We start from the raw sequence: 23,611 nt of genomic DNA, 5'->3' as shown, positions 1-23,611 counted from the left end.
CAAAGGAGGCCGTGTCTGTCTGCTGTACACCAGAGAAAAAGGGTTGACTCCCGTGGCTGTAGCAATGTGGGAATTATGGTAGTTGGAGTAAGCACAGAGAAAGCACTTGAGGGAGCGGTTCATTCGCTCGGCTTGGCCATTGGCTTGGGGATGGTAGGCAGTAATCCCAAATTTTCGGCATAAGGAGTGCCAGTAGCGGGCGACAAACTGATGTCCCTTATCAGAGGCAATATCTACAGGTAGCCCATGGAGGCAAAAAATATGGAGGAAAAATAGACGTGAAAGTTTGGGCGCTGAAGGCAAGGCGGGAAATGGCACAAAATGAGCCATCTTGGAGAACCTGTCCATGATTACCCAGATGACAATGTTCCCCATTGACATCGGAAGGTCCACCACAAAATCGGTGGACAGGTGAGTCCAGGGTTCTTCAGGGGCAGGTAAAGGCTGCAGCAGGCCACACGGTTGGCCCACCAAAGGCTTTTTTTGAGCACATGAAGGACAAGAGTCTACGTATGCACATGTATCAGAGGACTTGGTGGGTCACCAATAGTAGCGCTGTAAGAGGGACAAAGTCTGAGCGCGTCCAGGATGGCCAGCTACTCGAGAATCATGTGCCCACTGTAGCACTTTTTCACGAAGACTGCAGGGCACCACCATTTTCCCTGCAGGTACGGTCATGGTGGTGGACAGAGAGATACAGGCAAGATCGATTATGTGGTGAGGCTCTTCTTGGAAGTCTTCAGGTTCGAAGGAATGAGATGGCATTAGCCTGGAGGTTCCTTTCGGCAGGACGGTATTGAAAGTCAAAGTCAAATAGGGTTACGAATAACACCCAGCGGGCCTGGCGAATGTTTAAATGCTGGGCGTACCAGAGATGCTCAAGGTTCTTGTGGTCTGTGAAAATTGTAAACCGATGTTGGGCACCCTCCAGCCAAGGGCGCCATTCTTCGAGAGCAAGTTTAATTGCTAGGAATTCTCGATCCCTGATGCTATAATTTCGCTTCATGGGGGAGAACTTGTGAGAATAGAAGGAGGACATGCGCAGGACCTCTTTTGGGGAATGCTGACTTAGCACTGCCCCAGCTCTGATGACAGAAGCGTCAACTTTTAAGATTTCTAATGCACATTATGGGCCAGATTTTATAACATGTGTGCGGGCTTAGATTTGTTTGCGCAACCCGGCACACACAGGGGGGTGCACAATTGTGCAACCTGCGCGCGCCGAGACGAGCAGCCTGCCTACGTTCCCTCCGAGGGAACTTTCCTTCCGCCTCCCCCCACCTTCCTCTCCCTTCCCCTATCTAACCCACCCCGAGCCCTACTTGAATCCCCCTCCTAACCTTTATCGAAGAAGTTACGCCTGCCTGATCTCCTTCCCCCAGCAGGGAGGCTGTGCCGGAGGCCTCGGTCCTGCCCCCGGCATGCCCCCAAGCCGGTGCCCCGCTCACGGCCCCGCCCCCAGAATGCCCCCTTTTGCAAGCCCCGGGACTTACCCACGTCCTGGGGCTTGCGCGCGCCGCTAAGCCTATGCAAGATAGGCCCGGCGCGCGCAGGGGGAGTCAGGGGTAGGTTTTCAGGGATTGCGCGTGTATCTTATGCACACAACCCTTTGAAAATTTACCCCTATATTTATTGGATGCGTTTTTTAGCTAAAAATATGTTAAATGTGTACACACTGTATCATATGTTGTACCCATGCAATATTTATTTGTTCTAAAGTTCCTTTACAACTCTTTTGCCAGCTTAGAAGCGCCAGCTGTTAAAATAAAAGGTTTACATTTGAAAACTTTAAATGGTGCGAGTCATTGTCTTTTTAGAGGAGATTGGAGATTGAAGTGATATAGTTATATGTTAATGTTTAGAATTTAGCATTCTTTTAGTTAGTTGTTTTTTTTTTTTTTTACTCCAGTCTTCCTTACCTCTTGGGAAATAATTTACAGTATTCCTTACCCAGTAGAAAGGGGTGGTAAATGTTTTGAATGTAACCCTGCACTATTTGGATAGGATTTTTATTTATAATTTACCTTTTAGAAATAACTGATACTATGAGAATGGAGGACTCTATCAATACCCTGCATAAGCTAAAGTTCAAAAGTCTGAGGAGTGGCTGGGACGTGCATTGCTTCTTTGATAAATCATTTCATTCTAAGTCTGTACTGAGAGGCACAGTGTCCTCTACTCTTTCCCTGCCTCCTCGTTCTCTCTTCTCTTGGATGGCTCAGACTGCAGTGCACGGTGTACGAATGTGGAGGAATTATTATTTAACATTCCTCCTGCTTTCCCGTTGTATCTTCACTTCTTCTTCTGCAGGTGAGTGCACCTTTGATTGGAGCTTTTAGCAGGAACACCTCCTTACAACTACAGGGCACTGGAAAATCCCAGACTCAGTAAAACTGATAAATTCTGTGACCTTTTTCTTACTTCTCTGGGATGCAGGGTTTTTTTTATATTCCTTTTGTTCTTGAAGTTTGTGTTTTCATATTTAGCAACAACTGGCTCATTCATCTTCTATTGACATAAGAATTATCCAAAGTCATTGTCAAAGATGCAGAGGTGCCGGGGGGGGGGGGGGGATTTTGAAAAGGGCATAGCAGGGTGTGGCACAGTCCCTAGCCCAGTCCTTCTAGAAAAAAGAACTTATTTACATGGATCACAACAGGGATAAATGAGAAGAACAGATATCAGCTGTTTCCCCTACCTCTGGGGGAGTCTCTTGATTTAGACTAGCTACCTAGTACATGTAAAAAAAAAAAAAAAAAAAAAAAAAGGGCAGAAAACCTTGCCAGAATTAAAATAAATGATTTTTCATCTTGTATGTGTACAGTTTGATTTCTGTTCTTGCACTTCTGTTTATTCTCCCTCATCTCGTAGTTTTATCTCTGCATCCTCATTCTTGCAGGTGTCTTTCTTTCATTTTCGTTTCTGTTTCATTTCCCTCTCCGAGTTAATATTTTAACACTTTCTCTTCCTTCTCTCTTTCTGCTTCCTTCTTCTGCTTGTCTTCTTTTCCTGTATGCTTTCCCCATTCCTCTTCTCCTTTCTCCTATGCTGTCTCCTTCAATTCTCATTCTCTTCCTGTTCCAATATCTCCTTAGATTCCTTGCCCTTTTCTACCAAATCCACAGTCCTCTCTTTCTCACCCCTCATCCCCAGTGCTTTCCCTTTGACTCGGTCTTCTGTATTCTCTCCTTTCCTAGTCAACGCTCTCTCCTCCATCATGGATTTGTTCTCCCTTTTTCTCTCCATACTGGGTCTGGTCCATGATACTCTCTGACCTCCCATCCCATTTTTCTTCTTTACTTCCAATGGCCTTCCCTTCATTGCCATCTTTTCTCTTCCTTCATCATATCTTTCATTGCATCTTTCTAGTCGCTCACCTACCCTTCCTCTCTATTTTCCTCTCTCCATTTCTATTCTTTTCCTTTGTATCTCATTCCCTCCACTTCCTTCTGCTTTTCCATGTCCATAACATGTTTCATCTGTTCTGCCTTGTTGTTAGGAATTGTGGACCCTTGCCCCGAGGTGGGGTTGATGCTACCTGTGGGGTTGAGCCCCACAGGTCCCCCACCGTCGGGGGGCGAGGCTGGATGGGAACAGAGGCAAACAGGAACTTCAGCAGTACCAGCCCTCGTTCCCCGCAGGTTGAGCCCTTGGGTGCCGGGCCGGCTGGTCTTAGGTGAGCCTCTGTATAGCTGGTCCAGAGGAAACTGGCGGCTGGAAGCAGGGAGTGTCAGAGAGATCAGTTTCAGTCTCAGGTCGAGGCACCCTTGAGGAGAGAGAGAGCAACAGCCTCAAGGGAGGAGATGCTGCAGCAGTTCTAGACACAGTAAGGCAGGACCATGTGGGGCTGACTCTGAGCGGGGAATCCGCAGAGTAGAGACATTGAGGCACTGCTTGAAGTGCGGAAGCACAGTAGAAGGAACTAGTAAAATAGAAGCGCTGAGAGATACCCCAAGGAGCGGGAACGCAGAGACACAGTCCTGTAATGAAGAGGTGCTGAGAAGTCCCGAGCAGGAGTGTAGAGACAGCATCCCGTGATGTAGAAGTTCTGAGTCAGACCCCGAGGGACAGAAGCGCCGAGACAGGGTCTAGTGCTGTAACAGCGCTGAGCCAGGTCCCGAGGAGCGGGAGCGCTGTGGCAGGGTCCCAGACGTAGCAGCGCTTGAGGCAAGCCCGAGAAGCGGGAGTGCAGAGGTAGGATCCCAGAGGTTAAAGCGCAGGGCCAGAATCCGAGGAGCGGGGCGCAGCGACAGGACCCCGACGAGCAGAGCAGGGTTCCAAAGAACAGGAACAGGGCAGGGTAATCCAGTCCAAGTTCTAATTTCCTGGAAACAAGAACCTGTAGTCCCGCTTTTCTTGGGGAAATTGGACTGACAAGGCCATACATACAGTGAGGCAAAATCAAAACTGGATCAACCTGTCCTGAAAAAAAAAATGCAGCCAGAATGCAGTCCTACAAATGATTGGGTCTCAAAAGCTCTTGCACAACATCTTTGGATAATTCTTATATCTGGTCAATAAAAGGTATTGTAGCTTGCAAACAAATCGAGTTTTCTCCAAGAATGATAGTTTACTAGAACTCTGCATTTAAGTAAATTTGAACTATAAAACCATGCATGCACCTGGCATAAAACCAGGAGTGGATCAGTCTATCCCCAAACTGCTAAACTAATTAGTGACCGCTTATACAACTGGAATTCTGCAGCCAAAATGTTACAATTTTGGCATATTTATCATTTAAACAGTGGAAAAACTCTCTGCCTATGAAAGAAAAATGTTTCTTTTGCTAATTAAATATCCAACAGCCTGTTATCACAGCTGTATACCTATTTACAGATATAATAAAAGAGGCTCTTATCTGTCTTCTGTGCAAACTCCTTCTGGATATATAGTCATAAGTGAAGTGCCAAATGAAAGCTCATAAACTTGCAAAACAGTATGTGCAAAGGTCTAAAACTTAATAATGGGACTAGGTTCTGTGGGTTTCTGTTTCAGTACCTGACAAATACCATTAGTTTTCAGCAAGTAAGTCATTAACTCAAAATACGTCTTCTAATGCTAACCAGTCAATGAAATGAATGTAGATTTATGATCACTATCGCTACTGGACCTTGTCTGAATGGAAGTGTGACATAACATTAATGTTGTGCTGTTATAACTAAGCTAGCAATGTCCTGTGATATTGTACAAGGAATATCACACGTAAGATGTGTGAATTAATTCTACTCAACATAGGTAAGGCCATTCTTAGAATACTCTGTCCAGTTCTAGGCCCCAGTTTTCATGGATGATATGGAGAAACCAGAGAGGTAATATGACCTAGGAGGACAGGTTCAGGACCAGCATCATCATCAGACATTAGGGGGCATTACCTCTCTTCCCCCCTTCCCAGTTTCCTGACTGTGCTCCTCCACCCCAAGTTGTAAGTAGGCAGGACACGATTATGCTGGGCTGTGTTCTTGATTTGTAACAGTGATACGAACGCCTTTGAGAAGGGAGAGAGTGTGTGTACAGTTACAGACTCAGTGCAAAGAAAAGGTTATGGAGGTATTGAAATAGAAAGATATATTTTAAAGAAACATAGAAAAGAGAAGGAGAGCAGTCTATGACAAAGCATCTATAACTTTTCTACATTCTCCCTTTCCAAGGAAATAGAGGTGAATGAATAATAATAAAAATAATAATAATAATAATAATAATAAAAGATGATATATTTTTATTGGACTAACCTTTAGTATATTTCTTGACTATGGTATGATGGTGGGACTGTCATTGTTTGATAACCCTCAGAGTAGGAATGGGCCTGGGCCTGGACCCAATTAGAGCTGGCTAGAACAAGACCAGGACTGGCCTGACACCGGGATCTTCTGCCTGGACTGGCCAGCTCCCCCCTCAGGTTCTGTGGCCAGCAGGACTTAGCAGGAGGTGCACCCATGAGAGCTAAGAGGACACCTACAAGGGCAGGGCTGGGCTGCCACTGGGTCAGGGAAATGAAAGGGTGCCCACAAAACCAGACAGAACAAACCCAGGACTAGACAGATTCAGGACAAACAAAACCAGAAGACCACAAAACTAGGGACAAACAGACAAGGACAACCAACAGGACAGAACAAATACACAGATCAAGAAGGCCGTAAAACTAGGGCCAAACAGATAAAGCAGAAGGCCAAATACAAGACTAGAGACAGAGCTAGAGCAATGGAGGGCCACAAAAAGGACCAGATTTGGATGCAAGCTGAGCTACTGAACTCACCAAGGGAAAGGCTTACATCCTGTGGCAGTGCAAGGAAACATGGCCACCTGCATGATCCTCACTGAGCGCCCCCCGCTGACAGAAGGGGAGCATTGCTCACAGAGCCTTACATCACCACCCCCTAAAAAGGGAAGCTTCTATATGCCCTAGCATATATGCCCCCCCTCCCCCTTCCCCCAAGCCCAACTGAAAACAGAGTCTGGCTGAAGTGGAGTCTGCAGAGCAGAGCCTGGAACAGCTTCTGCTGCTGCTGGATGAGTGGAGTCTGTGAAGTGAACTGTGGAACAGCTGCTGGTGGTGCTGGTATAGGATGCTAGCTAGGTCTCCAGAGTGGGCTGTGGAACTAATGCTGATGCTGCCTTTGGGAGTACATTCCTGGGAATGGAGTCTGGAGTAGCATGGATTGGATTTCCAGAAGCAGAGCCTGGAGCAAGCATAGAGCTAGAAGCATAATCTGACTCCTTTTCAGAGGAAAGGTGTAGGTCTTGAAACATAGATAACAAGGCCCCAGCAGGAAGAGGTTCTGGCTTGGAAGGCATACAATTCTTGGGTGCCAGAGATGACTTCACTAATGAGACAAGCACAGAGGCTGTACAAACAGCAGAGGCTGCCTTCTCTGGCGCTAGGGCTGGAGTCACTTATGCAGGTGGCCGACAAGCCACACAGTTATCAGAGGTATTACTTGAGAAGCAAAAAACAGAAGATCCAGAGTCCGGGTTTTCTACTAGAGATACAGGTTTTTCTGCAAATGTAGGGAGCTATCCATTTGTGTCTGTCATTTGAGCTCGGGAGTACAGAGGATCTGGGTGGGAGATACCCCCAGAAATTCTGATGTATCTATTTGTGGGAGGAAAAAGTGTTTAAAATAATTATAGTTTGTAATAATGATGTTTGGCCACTGGATGGCATTTCTTGATAAAGAGAGCATTGAGTGATGTGATGTAATGCATTTGGGGAAAAGATGTATGTCTTTTCCTTTAAAATTTGGGGGCGGAAAGGATTCCTATTAGATCCCAAGTTTGAAGCAAAAGATATAAAAGAGTGGGGTTTTAGTGGTTTTTGCCCTTTCCTCCCTTGCCCTCTCTTGTATAGATTGGGAAGCAGGGACTCCAGGAATGTGATCACACTGGAGTACCCAATATAGGGCTTGTGAGGCCCGGGGGACCCTTCAAATGGAATGGGAACCTGCAGGGGCTCTTCCCCTCAAGGGGAGACACCCAAATATGAGAAGAATTGAAGGAGACGTCCATTCACCAGGACTGGACCGGAAGCCAAGAAGAACCAGAATGCAAGGAACTGGGATCTTCCCTCCCAAGGGAACTACCATCCATCAAAAGGAAAAGTGTAGGAGTAGGGTGAGTTCACCCAGTGGGGAGCTGCCCTGAGGTTCTCCTTCTGTGTGGGGTCCGCGGAACCTAATATAGATGTAAAGGAGAAATGTCCTCCTTCTCCAGAGGAGTTTTCCATAGTGGTGAAGTGGAGAGGCCAGTGGTCAGCGAGTGGAATGGTGTTGACTTCCTCCCAAGAATTTACCCAAAAAGGTGCAGAGCTGGTTGTTCTGAGAAGGAAAGAACTGTGTATTGAGGTATTGTCTCAAGAAGTCCTTACTAGTGATGTGTTTGGGGAAAACCAGCCTGGAAGGGGAGATTTGTATAAATAGGTTTAGGACTGTCGTGGGGTGTGAAAAGTGCCCTGGTAAAAGGGATGGTGTATTGTATCGTCATGGAATTTTTGTGCTAATGTATTTGTGTGCCCCTTGGATGACAGTTTTGACATGGGTATGCCTGAAGGAAAAACCAACCAGCTCTCCCATAGGGCTGAAGGAGAGAAAAGGTAGTGAAAAGTATAACATGGTGACTCCCGAGGTCAGCAGTAACTGTAATATTCACTGTAAGGAAGCCGATGATTTTTTTCTGACTTGTTCAGTGTCTTGTGAAACTCCTTATCATCCATGTAAATAGTTTTGGCTAGCTGGATATACCAGAAAATGAGGTTGCAATGTGCGTGTGGCCTTCGGGCCTTCTGCCCTGCCTTGTCTTGCTGTGCGTGTGGCCTTCGGGCCTTCTGCGTTGCCTTGCTGTGCGTGTGGTCCTCGGGCCCTCTGCCTTGCCTTGCGGTGTGTGTGGCCTTCGGGCCCTCTGCCTTGCCTTGCCTTACCTTGCGGTGTGTGTGTGGCCTTCAGGCCTTCTGCCTTGCCTTGCCTTACCTTGCGGTGTGTGTGGCCTTCGGGCCTTCTGCCTTGCCTTGCCTTACCTTGCGGTGTGTGTGGCCTTCGGGCCTTCTGCCTTGCCTTGCCTTACCTTGCGGTGTGTGTGGCCTTCGGGCCCTCTGCCTTGCCTTGCCTTACCTTGCGGTGTGTGTGTGGCCTTCGGGCCCTCTGCCTTGCCTTGCCTTACCTTGCGGTGTGTGTGTGGCCTTCAGGCCTTCTGCCTTGCCTTGCCTTACCTTGCGGTGTGTGTGGCCTTCGGGCCTTCTGCCCTGCCTTGCCTTGCTGTGTGGGTGGCCTTCGGGCCCTCCGCCATGTCGTGTGTGTGTGTGGCCTTCGGGCCCTCCGCCCTGCCGTGTGTGTGTGGCCTTCGGGCCCTCCGCCCTGCCGTGTGTGTGTGTGTGTGTGTGTGGCCTTTGGGCTCTCTACCTTGCTACTAGGTCCCTGACCCAGCCTGGACTCTGACTCTGCTTGCCTGCCGCCTGCCCTGACCCAGCCTGGACTCTGACTCTGCTTGCCTGCCGCCTGCCCTGACCCAGCCGGGACTCTGACTCTGCTTGCCTGCCGCCTGCCCTGACCTAGCCTGGACTTTGACACTGTTTGCCTGCTGCCTGCCTAGACCCGGCCTGGACTTTGTCCCAGTGGGTGCTCTGCTCCATTTGCCAGCCATTGCCCAGCTCTGTGTGCTCCTGCCGCGGCACTTCTCTCCCGGCCATCATCGGGGGCCTTCCGGTTGCCCCTGTCTCTCTCCGCCTGGGGCCACCCTTCTGGGTGGTGTTCACGACACCGGACCATTGCTCAAGTGTAACAGTATTTTACAGTTCCCTCATATGTTTTGGGAGTAGTTTTTGAGAAAAAGTATATTGATAACATTTTTATGTTTTATTTATTTGAAATATTGGTATTCTAATTACCTACTATTCTAGGCACATTACAATGATAAACAAAGGTCTTTAAGATCATGAGAGGTCTTGAACGAGTAGATGTGACTCGGTTATTTACACTTTCGAATAATAGAAGGACTAGGGGGCATTCCATGAAGTTAGCAAGTAGCACATTTAAGACTAATCGGAGAAAATTCTTTTTCACTCAACGCACAATAAATCTCTGGAATTTGTTGCCAGAGGATGTGGTTAGTGCAGTTAGTGTAGCTGGGTTCAAAAAAGGTTTGGATAAGTTCTTGGAAGAGAAGTCCATTAACTGCTATTAATCAAGTTTACTTAGGGAATAGTCACTGCTATTAATTGCATCAGTAGCATGGGATCTTCTAGGTGTTTGGGTAATTGCCAGGTTCTTGTGGCCTGGTTTGGCCTCTGTTGGAAACAGGATGCTGGGCTTGATGGACCCTTGGTCTGACCCAGCATGGCAATTTCTTATGTTCTTATGTTCTTATGTTCTTAAGGTTGAAGAGACTCAAACAATTTGAAAGCTCTTAGGGCGTGTAATTTTCAACAGTGTTCATAAGTATGTGCACACAAGGTTATGCCTGTATTTTATAAACTGTGACGGGGCTGCCCAGAAAGTATACTTGTATGCTTCAGTGCATTTTTTAATGCAAGGAACTGCATATTTTCTATGCCTATTTCATAAAGGTACATGCACATATTTTATGTGCAAAGTGATTCTACGATATGTACGCATTTACCACAGTTAATTTGTGGAGACACTAACTCCACTTATGAAACTACTTGTGCAGCACCTTTAATCACCAGTTCACCAACACTTCCATCAGTTCACCCAGACCCTTCAACACTTCACCATGCTACACACCATTTAACCTAGACCTCCCATCCAAATACTGTAGATAAAAGGCAAGTGCAATTTTTTTTCTGCACCTCAATTAACAGATACAAAAGTGTGCATATAAGTTTGACAGTGTATGCATGTATACTGTTTACAAAATACTAACTTGTGCACAAACTGCTGAACCCTATCCCTGAATGCCCCAAACCACTGCCTTTTTTTTTGTTTGTTTATCCTTATGAGTGACATTGCTGGTGCACATATACTTTAGACTTTTACAAAATACTACTTGTATGTGTACCTACTACTTACGTGTTAGTTCCAATTTTGCATGCTGAATATTACTCCCTGTGACCGAGTATGCTAATTTTCCCCCTTAAACCTGTGTGGGACTAGTCTAGATGCCTGGTCCACCTTAATTCCCTTGAGAGAGAACTCTGTGGGCAGGGCCCAGCAGGGGACGAACGAGAACTGGGACCCAAGTGGGGATAGTCAGACCAGGCCCAGATCTGCTGGAGGCAGGCAACTCCTGTGGAATAATGCTATCCAAACAATGAAGCTGTAACGAAGCTGTGAGTACTAAGGGAAACAGTACAAGACTGTGAGCAATGGAAGTACACTGTTATAAAGTTAAGACAGTCTACTAATGTTTGTTTGTTGAAGCTGCAAATAAAAGTTCAATATGCTTTTGAAAGGCTGGAGTCAGACTTAGTTTGTGCCTCCAGGCCTGGGGGGATCATTGTCCGGGTCCCACATATGGTGTCATTCTTGAGATATATTTTCTAAAGCATCGCACAGAGAAAAAGCCAAAGCCTCCAGAGGGAAGGAAGAAAAGTGTATATGTTTAAATTACAGAGAATTGTGAAGAGAACCTGTGGTTCTAAAATAGTACCTAACTCAGGGGCCTGTGGCTCCACGACAAATAACTCGCTGCGCGATGATGCAACGTGCTGGGTGATGGTGCAATGTGGCACACAATGACACAACGCTGCACACGAAGCCACAACACTGCATACATTATGTGATGCAGCAGGCCGCCGATTAGAATAGACATGTCCCTCTTTTTATTGCGCGCATTAAAGAGAAGCCGTGCAAGCCTGTCTTGTGCGGTGTGTATAACTTGGGGAGATCGGTGAGAGTAAGGGACAGGCAAGGGGAGGGGGTTTCTAGGGAAGGCGGGAAAGAAGGCCAATAGGAAAAGGACCACCTCCAGAGGCGGTTGGGGTGGGGGGAGATGGGACAGGGGGCTATCCGGAGATCCCTGGGTTCTGAGACTTGGGTTTTTTCCTTCTTTATTTTCTGAAACCAAAGCAAACCAAAACAAAACAAAACTCAAAAGAAATGAAAAAAGGACACATACGAAATGACACAATTAACCATACAAAACTTTTTGCTGCACACACTCCTAGTTTCTTTATAAAACCATAAGAATAGGGTTTTTTAGTTTTCACAGAATCTGATTTTAGAGAATAGGAAAGTCTGAACAGCTGAGCACCACTGGGCCTGAATTTATATGACTGCATTATTCCAGCCTTGGAGAAACTTAGGGCCTCATTTTCTAAAGTATCCCAGGCCTGCAATGCTTTAGGTAATGAGGGGCGGGGGGGGGGGGGGGGGGGGTCAACCCAGGGGGGCGGTCCTGCGCTAGCTGGCAGCAATCGCACCGCTGCGGTTTGTAATCAGTAGGGGGTACTACCTAGTCGGACAAGAGATTGATATAATTGTGCGATACTTATTCTTTCCTGTTCTTCAGTTTGAGAGAATCCCTCAACCTTCACCTGGAAGTCATCTGCCATGCTGTCTTTAGACAAAGTACATATATAATATTTTAAATGCAGATATCCATAGACCTGTTTAGTGTCCTAAGCAAACTGAGAGATCAGATCCTGAAAAATCAAGACATCTCCATCTGCATCAACTGCATGAGCTATGTGATGTACCTGTATGTAAATGGCTACCTGATTTAAAAAAAAACAAAAAAACCCCCGATTTTCTTGTATTGGTAAAAATATAGATTCCCTGGCACTATATGTTCTAGTTTCACACAAAGATTAGCCAAGGCTTCCTCTAAGGCGCAATGCAGGTGGCAGCTTTAAGAAGTTGGCATGGAGGATTTATCTAAGATGCAGAGGAGTTACTAACTAGGTATTCCCAGTATCGAGGGCTATAATACAGAATGCCTCGTGTGGCATGGAAAGGATTAGCTGTGTAACACCTCTCATTATACTCCTTTAGTCGAGGAGAGCATTTCCCTCATGCCAGGCCCCCCAACATATACCTGATGGGTATTCTTGCTCTTTTACCCCACCAAATAATGTGGGAACACATAGCATAACAGGTTGACATCTCTTTTTTGGAACTGTAAGGGCAGTGTGTTCTCCAGCACAAAAAAGAGGTAATCTCAGGCTACATGATCAAAAGCCTTCTCAGTGTCAAAACTTATCAAAAGAAAAGGCATGACAGAACTTTTACTTCTGTTCAGGAGGGACAAAACCTTCCACACATTTAAAAAAAAAAAAAAAATTGTCTTCTCACAAATCCCATGGTCTTCAGCCACTAAACTTGGCATGGAAAGCGCTAGTCTATCTGCGAGAATATTTGCCAGGAGTTTCAACTCGAAATTTTGCAGAGATATAGGACTGTAGGATTCCACTTTTTGGCAGCATGGTGATTAGAGCCTTGTTAGAGTCAATAGAGAAAATGTTGTAGCTCTTTAAGATATGCAAATATGGCCTTCAAAGGTAAAGGGACACAGGTCTGCAACATTTTATAGAACTCTCTCTCCCCCCCTCCCCATTAACATTAGGGTCAGGCGCCTTTTAGAGAGGAGTCTTCTGTATCTTCTGAATCTCCTGAGTAGTGATCGGAGCATTCAGCACCTCCATTGAGAGGTTGTAAACCATGGGAGTGCAAGCCTCAGAAAAAGCGTCTCTGACTTCCTCATTGATAGGTTCTCTGGAACAGAGCTATATAAAATAATTTAGGAATGCATTTTGAAGTCCTGCTGTAGAGTTAATCACTGATTTCTTTTGCCTCTAATTGCTGCAGTATATTTGGTGCCCATCTTACTCTTGACCATTGATGCCAGACGTTTGCCTGTCTTATTCCCAAATTGGTATAATTGCTGATTGTAGTAGAACATAGATTTCTGTGCTCTTTGGTGAATTAGCGAGTCAAATGCTGTTTGGGAACAAATAAAATTAGCTCTCGCCTCCTCTGTAGATTTTCCCATCATCTGTAGCATGTCAGGACGTACCTGGTTCTCTAATCTTATTATTTTCTTGTCCATATTGTTGTGGTTCTCTGAAAATAGATGTTTAGAGCCAACAGCTGTAGAGAAAAAGTTCTTTATTTAAATGTTATAAAATAATATAAATATTAAATAAAACGGTGCCTTTTAGAGAAGCAGAGTTCCACGCAAGGCATCACCATAAATTCCCTCTCAAATAATTATACTGATAACACAGCTTTATATAGAATTTTTACTTGTATATTTTCATCCCCAAACTAGGTTACATAATTGTCAAATTTTCTGTGACTGGCTTTCTATTATAAACAAATAATCTGAATGGCCATATGGTAATTTGCTTTCAGCCTCCATACTAATTATACTTGCCTCATATGTAAATGATGTTATCTATGGCTCACAATTAGTTGGTATGTCAACTGTTCTTGAAAATTCAAGAATGTTCTATAACAGTGGTCCCCAACCTTTTTTGCACCAGGGACCGGCTTCAAGCAAGACCATTTTTCCATGGCCCGGCAGGGCGGGGCAGGGGCGGGGCTTTGGTCATATGAGGGCGGGGTTATGGAGGGGGTTGGATTTTAGTGCACACTTATCATTTAATTATGACATTTATAATGTGAATGTGACTCAACTCACCATAGTTTCTCATATGCATGGCACACTGACCCATGATCGTCACGGGGCTAGATGTAAAAGTACAGTTTGTATCCACGGGAACCCCCCTGACCCACAATAATGGATGTAAAGCAGGATTATGACATTCCCCATACAACTCACCCTACAAAAAAGATATTCTGGTTCTGGTGACATCTCAGTAACAGTAACTCAAACTCCTTCTACTTCCAGGCTCAATAGCCCTACTTATGAAAAGACAGCAGTTTACCACCAATGCATGTCCTCTTGAGAAAACAAAACAAATAAGACCGATACAAACGCTTACATGCTAGCAAAATATTTCATCTCGGTAACAGACACAGAACCGACCTAACATACTCCCAGGATCTGTAGTAATGCACATAAACTAATCCGCACACAGTTACACCTGTATTATGGAATACACTCAAACAGGAGCAACCCTATCTATGAAAAGGCAACACTACAAATATTAAATCAGGTCCTAAAAACCAATACACCTCTTATTAGGAAAACAGAACTAGCAAGCAGCTATAGATCCCCACACAGAAATAATTGTAAAACTATACTAATAAGCAGAATAAATGTTTCAAAACAGCTATGAACAGAATAACATCCAACAATTAAAAACTCATAAAACTATTAAACATTCTCCAAACACCAATAAAATATTTCAAAAAAGCAGACATCACACAATTAAAATGGCAGTCAAGAAAAATAAACTTAAAAAGCCACTTTTACTTACCACCTCCAGCAGCTGTCCTACTCCCCTTCCCTGCAGGCCATGGCACATACCAGAAGCAGCAGTAGAAGCTAAGCTCTAGACTTATGGTCCTCTTCCTTAGTGCCCATGACTCACACACACACCATACCAGTCATGCCCCCATGACCAGTTTCTGTCTCTCACACACCAATCATCTCCCAAACAGTCTTTGGCACACACACACCAGTCACCTTCCTGAACAGTTTCTCTCATGCCATACACACACACAGGCTTCCCACTCCCGTGTTCTACTTACATATATGGGCTTCTCACTCTCATAATCACTTTCTCTGTCACACACACACACACACACACACACACTCACCAGTCTCTCACTCCCATGTTCTCTTTCAGATATACAGGCTTCTCCCTCCCATGATGTGTTTCACACACACCCAGGTTTCTCACTCCCATGCTCACTCTTCACATGTACAGGCTTCTCATTCCCATAATCACTTTATTTCTCTCTCTCTCTCTCTCACACACACACACACACACCAGTCACCTGATCTCTCTCATGCATATACACACATACACACACACACACAGACTTCCCACTCTCATGTTCTCTTTCAGATATACAGGCTTCTCCCTCCTATGCTGTGTCTCACACACACCCAGGTTTCTCACGCCCATGCTCACTTCTCTTCACATGCACAGGCTTCTCATTCCCATAATCACTTTCTCTCTGTTACACACACACCAGTCTCTCTCATTTCCATGCTCACTCTCCACGTGCACAGGCTTCTCATTCCCTGAATCACATTCTCTCACATTCACACACTCCAGTCTTTTTCTCTCACACACACCGTCACCTTACCAAGCAGTCTCTCTCTCTCATGCATGCACACTCACCCAGGTTTCTCACTCCCATGCTTTCTTTCACCCCCACAACACCAGGCTTCTTACGCCCATGCTTTCTCACATACCCAGACTTCTCACTTCCATGCTTTTTCTCTCTCACACACACACACATCAGTCACCTCCCTGACTAATGTCTCACCCTCTCACATACACATCAGTCATCTCCCTGAGCAATCACTTTCATTGTCTCTCACATACATATACACACACACACACACACTCACACACACATCAGCTCTCTGACCAGTCAATCACACACATGCTGGCTGCCTGCTTCTCTCTCTTTCTCTCACTCACTTCCTCTCCCCTCCCCCCCCAGCACAAACGGTAGCTGCACCTCCTCCTCCAGCCCCGCAGGCCAAGAAAGAAGAATCCCATCGGCCGCGGGAGGCTCACGTTGCTGTCTCCTTTACCTATTATCAGCTGCTTTGATTGCTCGGGGGCCGATGCTACTGTCGCCGCTGCTATTTTTTTCATGCGGCACGACTCTTTCTCCTTCCCGCGCACCGCGTATCACTTCCTGTTCCGGGTCAGGGGGGGGGGCGGGAAGAAGAAAAGGCCAGCCGCGAATGCCACAGCTTTTTTTTTTTTGCACCGCTGCCGTGCCCGCTGGGATAGCCCAGCGGCAACGGCAGCAGGGAAGGAAGAGCAGCGGGAGAGACCGGGAGCGCGTGACACACCTGCCGGTGCTTGGCGGTGCCGCGGACCCGCAAAAATCTCCCACGGCCCGCTCCCGGTCCGCGGACCGGTGGTTGGGGACCCCTGTTCTATAATATTAGATGGAATGTCAACTGGCCTCATGTCTGTTCTATAACCTTATAGCTCAGCATCTTATCTAACTTACAGCATCTGTGTGTCTAAGAAAACAAGTTCAAGGATAAAGCACAAATGTCATGCTTATGTTAGAAATTATAAAACCGCCTATGATCAAAAATAAAAAATTTAGGAGTGTTGCATTTGGCAGTCCGCAGGCTGCTCCTGCGAACCGCCGCACTCTCTTTCACCGGCTGGGCCAGTCCAGCTGCCTCTCAACGCAGTGAAACATCACCATCTAGCCAGGTGACAGGACATTACTCCCTGATGCAGCGGGATGCTGCCAGTAGGATGCCGCCAACAGCACGTGCCATGCCTTCGCTTAGGCACCCATGCATACCATTTCCTAGCATTTAAAGGGACAGAGGCAGGAAAGTCCCCATGGCCCCTAGATATAACATCATCATCAGAGCTGCCCTATATAAAGGCAGCTCCCCAGAAGCAACTTATTTCAGCAATGAGTTCAGCTATCGTGAGTAGTGCGTGCTCCTTCCTAGCTTGTTTCAGTCTTTATCTTCAGCCTGTTCCAGTCCTCGACTTCAGCTTGTCCCAGTTCTCAGCTCCATCTACTCAAGTCCTTGCCTGCCCAACCTGATCCCACCTTGCCTGTCGGCCCTATCCATTCCTCTTTTTCTTCCTCGAATGGATACTTGGTTTGACCTCTGTTCATCTGTGGGGAAGGTGTCTCCAGGTAAATGTCCCTCCAGGGGACCTTTCCTTCCTGTGATTACCTCTCGAGGGCCTTTCCTCTTGGGTTGTATTGTTGGTAAAGAAATTTCTCAGTCTTGTAACTAAGCAATTATCTTTTATTAAGTAAAAGTAGGAAATAAGAGACAGTTGAGAATGCGAGAAATATAGTAGGTTCTCGGGAGTAGATTGAGACAGTTCCAACAATGACTTGCCTCAGAATCTACTCAAATGATACATGGCATACTGCTTTCTTATATACAATCGTTGATAGCAAAGTGCTTTACTATTTTTTTTCTTTTCCGGGACTTCCATATAAGAGATGGAAAAATACTGAATCTTCTCTAAAACTATGGCTAATGTTAAAGGTTGCCAAGTGTCTTATCTGAGATATACTTTTTCTCTACACTGGCTTCTGGCCTTGGGCTGCTCATGTTTCTCACAGAAATGCCTGTTTTTCACTTGTGCTCCATTTTTGCTGAGTTAGTCCTTTTATTATTTATTATTTAATCCAGACTATCTTCACCTCTGCCTGGACTCTGGATATGCCTCATTGCTGCCTGCTCTTGACCTCTGCTTGGACCCTGGATATGCTTGACCACTACCTGCCTCTGACTTTTGCCCTGACCTTGAGACCTCTACTTGCCACCTGCCTATGACCTTCGCCTGGCCTCAGACCATACCTCCAGTCATCAGTAGAGACCCTTGCCTAAATTCTGCTAGCCCTGACACCTAAAGGCTCAACCCGAGCCATGTGTGTCCGGGTGCACAAGCAGAGATATGCTGGAATTTTAAGCCATGCACGCATTTACATGCATAAGACTTAAAATATGCCTCGTGTGCATCAGCATGGTCCTGATTCTAAGAGGTTGCTCAAACTGCCTCATGTATCTTCCATTGGACTTTGCCAGCTTTACACGCATATGTAAGCGGATTTTAAAACATGCTCTCGTGAGGGGCATTCCCAGTTTTTTTTAATTAATCCACAGGTTTGCCCAGTCAATTTTGAGGTCATACAGACCCCTCTGGTTCTTCATCCTGAACACCCACCAGTGGACATGATCCCTTATCCTGTCATGTAAACCGAAAAGCGTGAGATCTGCAGACTTGTACCTCATCAGGAGCAGTAGTAAAATTATGTAGCTTTCAAGCTGCCATGCGCTGCAGCCTCTGGTTTTAAAATACGGACTTTGCCGCAGAATGTTCATGCTCCACCTGCAACTCCTCCCCTTTTCCGCTCCCTTTCTGTTACTTGCGCATGAGTATATACACCTGTAACTTCCGGCTTTTAAAATACATGGCGCTCGCACGCAGCCCACATACTTACATATATGGGCTTTTTAGCAAGAGCAATGCTTTTAAAATTTGGTCCTAGGTGAAAACACTAAAAGATAATCATTCTGAGACAGGGATGCACGTGCCTGAGATACATACGTATAATCACGCTCAGTCCAGTATAGGATATGCCATGCATCTAATGGGCCTAGTTGTTTATAAAGTAAAGAAATACCTTTATGTGAGATTTATTTATTTGTTCATTTTTATATACTGACATTCAAAAATATATCACATCGGTTTACATGACAAATAAAAGCTAAAACATTCAATAAAAGCGAAACAGGAATAAGGACATTATAAAACAATAAAACATCATAAATTCAGTCAATTTCTAATGCATAAATCTGTAACAACATAAGAGGTCATTTGTCATCATGACCTGTAAAATTCTAATAAATAAGGAATGTAATTAAATATTAAAAACTAAAAGAAAGTGCATACAATTCCTAAAATACTGATAAACAAATACAAATATAAGCATGAATTAAAAAGGTAAAATTAAAATGATGCTAAGTGAAGGCTTGTTTAAAAAGGCATTATACTAGCAAAAGATCATGCACCATATGTTGTGATCCTGCCCGCGAGGAGCGTGGGCAGGCTCTTACCTTCACGGCCAGTCAGGCCACTGACGCTGCTGCTTCTCTCTCCCTGAATCAGCTGGGGCCGTCCCCGCAGCTGTTGCCATGCGGCTGGCTCCTCTGTTGCTGTTTCTGCCTTCCCCCGACGTGCTGCTGCGATCCCTGGACCTTCAGCCAGCAGGGAGGCTGTCCCTGCCGGTGCCTGCTTCAACCCCGGTCCTCGCCCGGCAGGGAGCCGTCCCTGCCGGTGCCTGGAGCTTCTCACAGCTCCCTGCAGCCAGCACTTCTCTCTTCAGCCTTGCAGCGTGGAGCGGTGCCTGCAGCCTGCTACGGCTCCCTGCTTCCCCTGCAGCCAGCCTTACCTCTCTCTGCTTCTTCCTGCTTCAGTCCTTGTGGCTGGGAGCTGCTCCAGCCCAGGGCTGCTCCGCTGCGTCGCTGGGCCTTCCACGTGGCTGAGGACGCCACCAGCTTCCAGCTCTTCGCTCCAGCTCCCTAGGGCGCGGGCGTGCGCCTCTCTGCTCCTCTTCAAGGGCCAGCCAGGTGTGGCCCCCTGCTGACCCCTCCCTGGGCGTTGTCCTCATCAGCCCTACAAAAGGGCTCAGCGTCCAGTCTATCTTTGCCTTCGCAAGGAGTTGGTCACTCCTGAGATCCTTTGCTCCAGGAAGTCGTCCGTGTTCCAGCACTTCTGCAAGGTCCTGTGTTTCTTGTTCCCTGTTGGAGCTCCTTGTCCAGTCCTGATGTCTGCCTTCTGTTCCAGTCCTGACGTCCGCCTGCTGTTCCAGTCCCAAGGTCTGTCTCTTGATCCAGTACCCGTGTTCCAGTCCTGATGTTACCTGCTGTTCCAGATGTCCTTGTTCCAGCCCTGAGGTCTGTCTTAGTACTTGTTCCTGACCCTGATGCTTTAACCTGCCTTAGGCTGCCAGGAGTGCAGCAAACCTGCCTTAGGCTGCCAGGAGTGCAGCAAACCTTGCCTTTGGCTGCCAGGAGTGCAGCAACCTGCTTCTTCCCTGTGCTCTCCCGCTCTCAGCATGGTCTGCGACCAGCCTTCCAGGGCTGTGTAGGGCGCGCATGGGACAGGGTGGTCCGCGACTCAGTCCCGCGGGTGGCCTGAGTAGGGCGCCCTGAGGGACAGTGCCCATGTCTTCCTTCAGCCCTCGTTCCTGAGTCCACCTCTGTGCATCCAGTACCTCGTCCTGAGTCCACGTCTGTGCCTAAGTCCACGTCTTTGCATCCTGCACCTCGTTCCTGAGTCCACGTCTTTGCCTGAGTCTACGTTGTTCCTGAGTCTCGTCTGAATCCATGTTCCAGTCTTCGCTGCCCTGGCCTCCATCCGGCCTGCCGCTTCGTGCCGTACCCTGTGGCAGGTCCGAAAGGGCTGGGAACGGTCGGAGGACTGTTCTCAAGACCAACATTGCGTTGTTGGGTCTTCCGAAGCGTGCAGGTCCGGAGGAGGGCCTGTCTTCCAGTCATCACTCCAGCCTTGCTCCCGTCCAGCCCATGCTCGGGCATGCCACGCCTCCCGCGGCACCTCTTCAGAGTTCCTCTGGGGTCGAGCCGTGGCCCAAGGACACACATCTCCCAGGAGTGGGATCGCTCTCCTAGCGCTCCACAACACCATATTTAGGTCACGTCCAAGAATAAAAGCCCAGGTTGCAGATCTCGTAGTTTCTTGAGATTAGCATAAAAAGCTGTTGCTTCCTGTTCAGAGGGAATTTATTTTCTGAATATCACATCTTGCTCTTTTTACAGATATAATGCCTCTTTCTTGTGTGTGTTGGACTGGTTCTGTTTAAATAAAAAGTTTTTTTTTTGTTTTTTTTTAAAGCAGAGTCATAAGTACTAGGGGCATATACATTACAAAGAATTATTGGGGCCCCTAAAAGAAGAACTTGTATAATAATATATCTGGCCCTGGGATCCTTAATGAGTATCTCCATCTGGGTCAAAATAGCAACACCAGCCTTTCTGGAACCAAAGGAGATCCAATACACTTCTCCAAGTCACCAACTTTGCAGTTTACTATGTTCCAAATTGCTTATGTGTGCTTCTTGGATCATAGCGATATCAGTCTGGTCACTCCTTAATATCTTGAGCCATTTCATTTGGTGATCCCGGACCTGCTACATTCCATGAGATGATTCTAATGCCCTCTGTACTAAAGGGGAGAAATAAATGCCCAAAGTTTAGAAAGTATTGAAAGTCAGGACCACCTCACTACCTTGAGGCAAGTCCTTCAAAGAATATTCTAAGATCCCCCACACATATATAGGAATAATACTCAAGTTCTTCTTTTAGTCGCTCTAGCCTCTTCAGATCCCTAAATCTACACTTCTTCCCTTCCCCCATCCAGAACATCCCCACTCCCCAACCCCCACCCCATCTCCTCCCACACCTGCTAGCACCTATGCTCCTTCCCAACTCCCATCCTTACAAATGGAACGGAGAAACCCCCCCCCCCCCCCATCACGAGGGCAATAACATTATCAATGCTATGGGGTAACCCCCCACTACCCTCATACCAAATCAACAGTAGAAAATATAGCAAAGAACACCAAAAACAAGAGAGTGTCTGCTGACTGACACAGAATCGCTGAAAAGATAACATGCAAAACTCTTTTCATCTTATTTGTCTGCAAAGGAGATTCAATGGTCTGTCAAAAAATCAAGTAGGTGTTGGCCTGCTAGCTTCAATGGCCAGAAGTTTCTTCTTTGAGTGAGAACCAGACACCACATCTCAACTGCAATCAGGGGAAAATACTCTCCAGGTCCCAGAAGCAGATCCATCATTGAGATATTTGTGCCAAGTAATTACTTTCCTGCAGCGTCCAAAAAGAAAAACAAAATTCCAGAAAAAAGTAGCACTAAGAAAAATTATGTGCAAGAATCATTGCATGAATTATTCCTGCTCCTTAAATTTTTCTTTTTGAGCTACTGAACAAGAAGGGCAATTTTCAAATACATTAACCTGGGTAAATAGTAATTTGCAGGGGTAAAATGGCTGCACTAAAAGCCGGCTCTTCTCTAAAATGCCCATGGGCTGCAGAGTGTGTATACTTCTACCTGCCTTAAAAAGAGGTGTTTATGTTGGGGGAGGAAAAACAACACACGTCCCTTCAATTTTTCAATGCATTCGCATTATTTTGCAGCTCTCCCGTCAGCCCCCACAAACAGCAGGTGCAAAGTGTCCAGATTCTTAATACACAGACTCTGCTCATGTGAATAAAAAAAACATAATGTGGCTGTCTGCTCTGTGAAAATTTCCCTAAAGTGCACATGTTAAAGGCACCCAAGCAGGTTGTACTGTGTGGGATATTTGCAAAATTGTTCCAATGAAAGACAATTTTAAAAGCCATTTACCTGAAAAACTGGTATTTGCATTAAAGAATGCATAGGATTAAACAAGGGGATCTCTGAGGGGGTGATGGGAATTGTAAAGCAAACTAGATAGGCAATAGTGGTCTTGCTGAGGTAAGTTCCTACCAGTTTTGTACACTGGGAGTGATTTTTGCCCATTCTTCCTGGCAGATTTGCTCCAGGTTGTTCAGGTTGGTTGAATGACACTTATGGCCTGCAATGTTCAAACAGTGCCACAGATTCTTGATTGGATTGAGATCTGGACTTTGACTTGGCTATGGTAGAGATTCACCTTTTTGTTATTCCATCACTCCTGTGTTGATTTGGCCTTGAGCTTGGGATCATTGTCCTGCTGAAAGGTGAACTTTCTCCCAAGTTTTAGTTTTTTAGCAGACAGAAGCAGGTTGTCTTACAGTATCTCCCTGCATGTTGCACCATCCATCCCTCCTTCAATTTTAACAAGATGCCCAGTCTCTGCTGAGGAAAAGCATCCCTACAACATGATGCTGCCATTCCCATAATTTACTGTTGGGATGGTGTTTGCTGAAGAATGGGCAGTGTGTTAGGTTTGTGCCACACAACACACATAGCATTTTGAATTTTGGCCAAAAAACTTTGTGTCTCATCTGACCACAAAACCTTATCCCACATTTTAGCTGGGTGACTCTGCTGCTTTCTGGCAAACTCCAGACATGTTTTGATGTGCTTTTTCTTCAGTAATAGCTTCTTCCTAGCCACCCTCCCATGCAGGCCATTGTAAGCAGAGCTCTTGATATGGTTGACTGGTGCACCTCCATTCCAGTCCCAGGCACTGAACTCTGTAGCTCCTTCAAAGTGTTTGTTCACCTCTCTGTGTCATCTCTTACAAGTCTCCTTCTTGCTCTGACACTGAGTTTTGAGAGATGGCCTTGTCTAGGCAGGGTCTGGGTGGTATGATGCATTTCCTCACAACTGATCCAACAGTGCTCACTGGGATATTCAAGCCCTTGGATATTATTTTGTAGATTTTTCCTATCTTGTGCATGTTGATAACTTTATCTTTAATTTCCTTAGAATCTCTGGTCTTCATTTTCACAGCTTACCTTCAAATTCAGAATCTGACCAATGGTACTGGAAATAGGGGGTCTTTTAT

General features: G+C 46.0%; 1 protein-coding gene across 1 annotated transcript in view; it reads left to right on the top strand.

The window, feature by feature from the left end:
- Positions 1–2,179: 2,179 nt before the first annotated feature.
- LOC115098470 (mucin-2-like) overlaps positions 2,180–23,611 on the top strand; it is a 29,859-nt gene continuing 8,427 nt past the window's right edge. Inside the window, exon 1 of the mRNA XM_029614986.1 lies at positions 2,180–2,310. Coding sequence (XP_029470846.1) covers positions 2,214–2,310 — 97 coding nt within the window. The 5' untranslated portion in view covers positions 2,180–2,213. The remainder of the gene's footprint in view (positions 2,311–23,611) is intronic.

Source organism: Rhinatrema bivittatum, chromosome 1 (genome assembly GCF_901001135.1).
Source record: "Rhinatrema bivittatum chromosome 1, aRhiBiv1.1, whole genome shotgun sequence".
Classification (NCBI taxonomy): Eukaryota; Metazoa; Chordata; class Amphibia; order Gymnophiona; family Rhinatrematidae; genus Rhinatrema; species Rhinatrema bivittatum.
The sequence above is the reverse complement of the archived record's forward strand: the minus strand, read 5'-3'. Positions and strand labels throughout refer to the sequence as shown.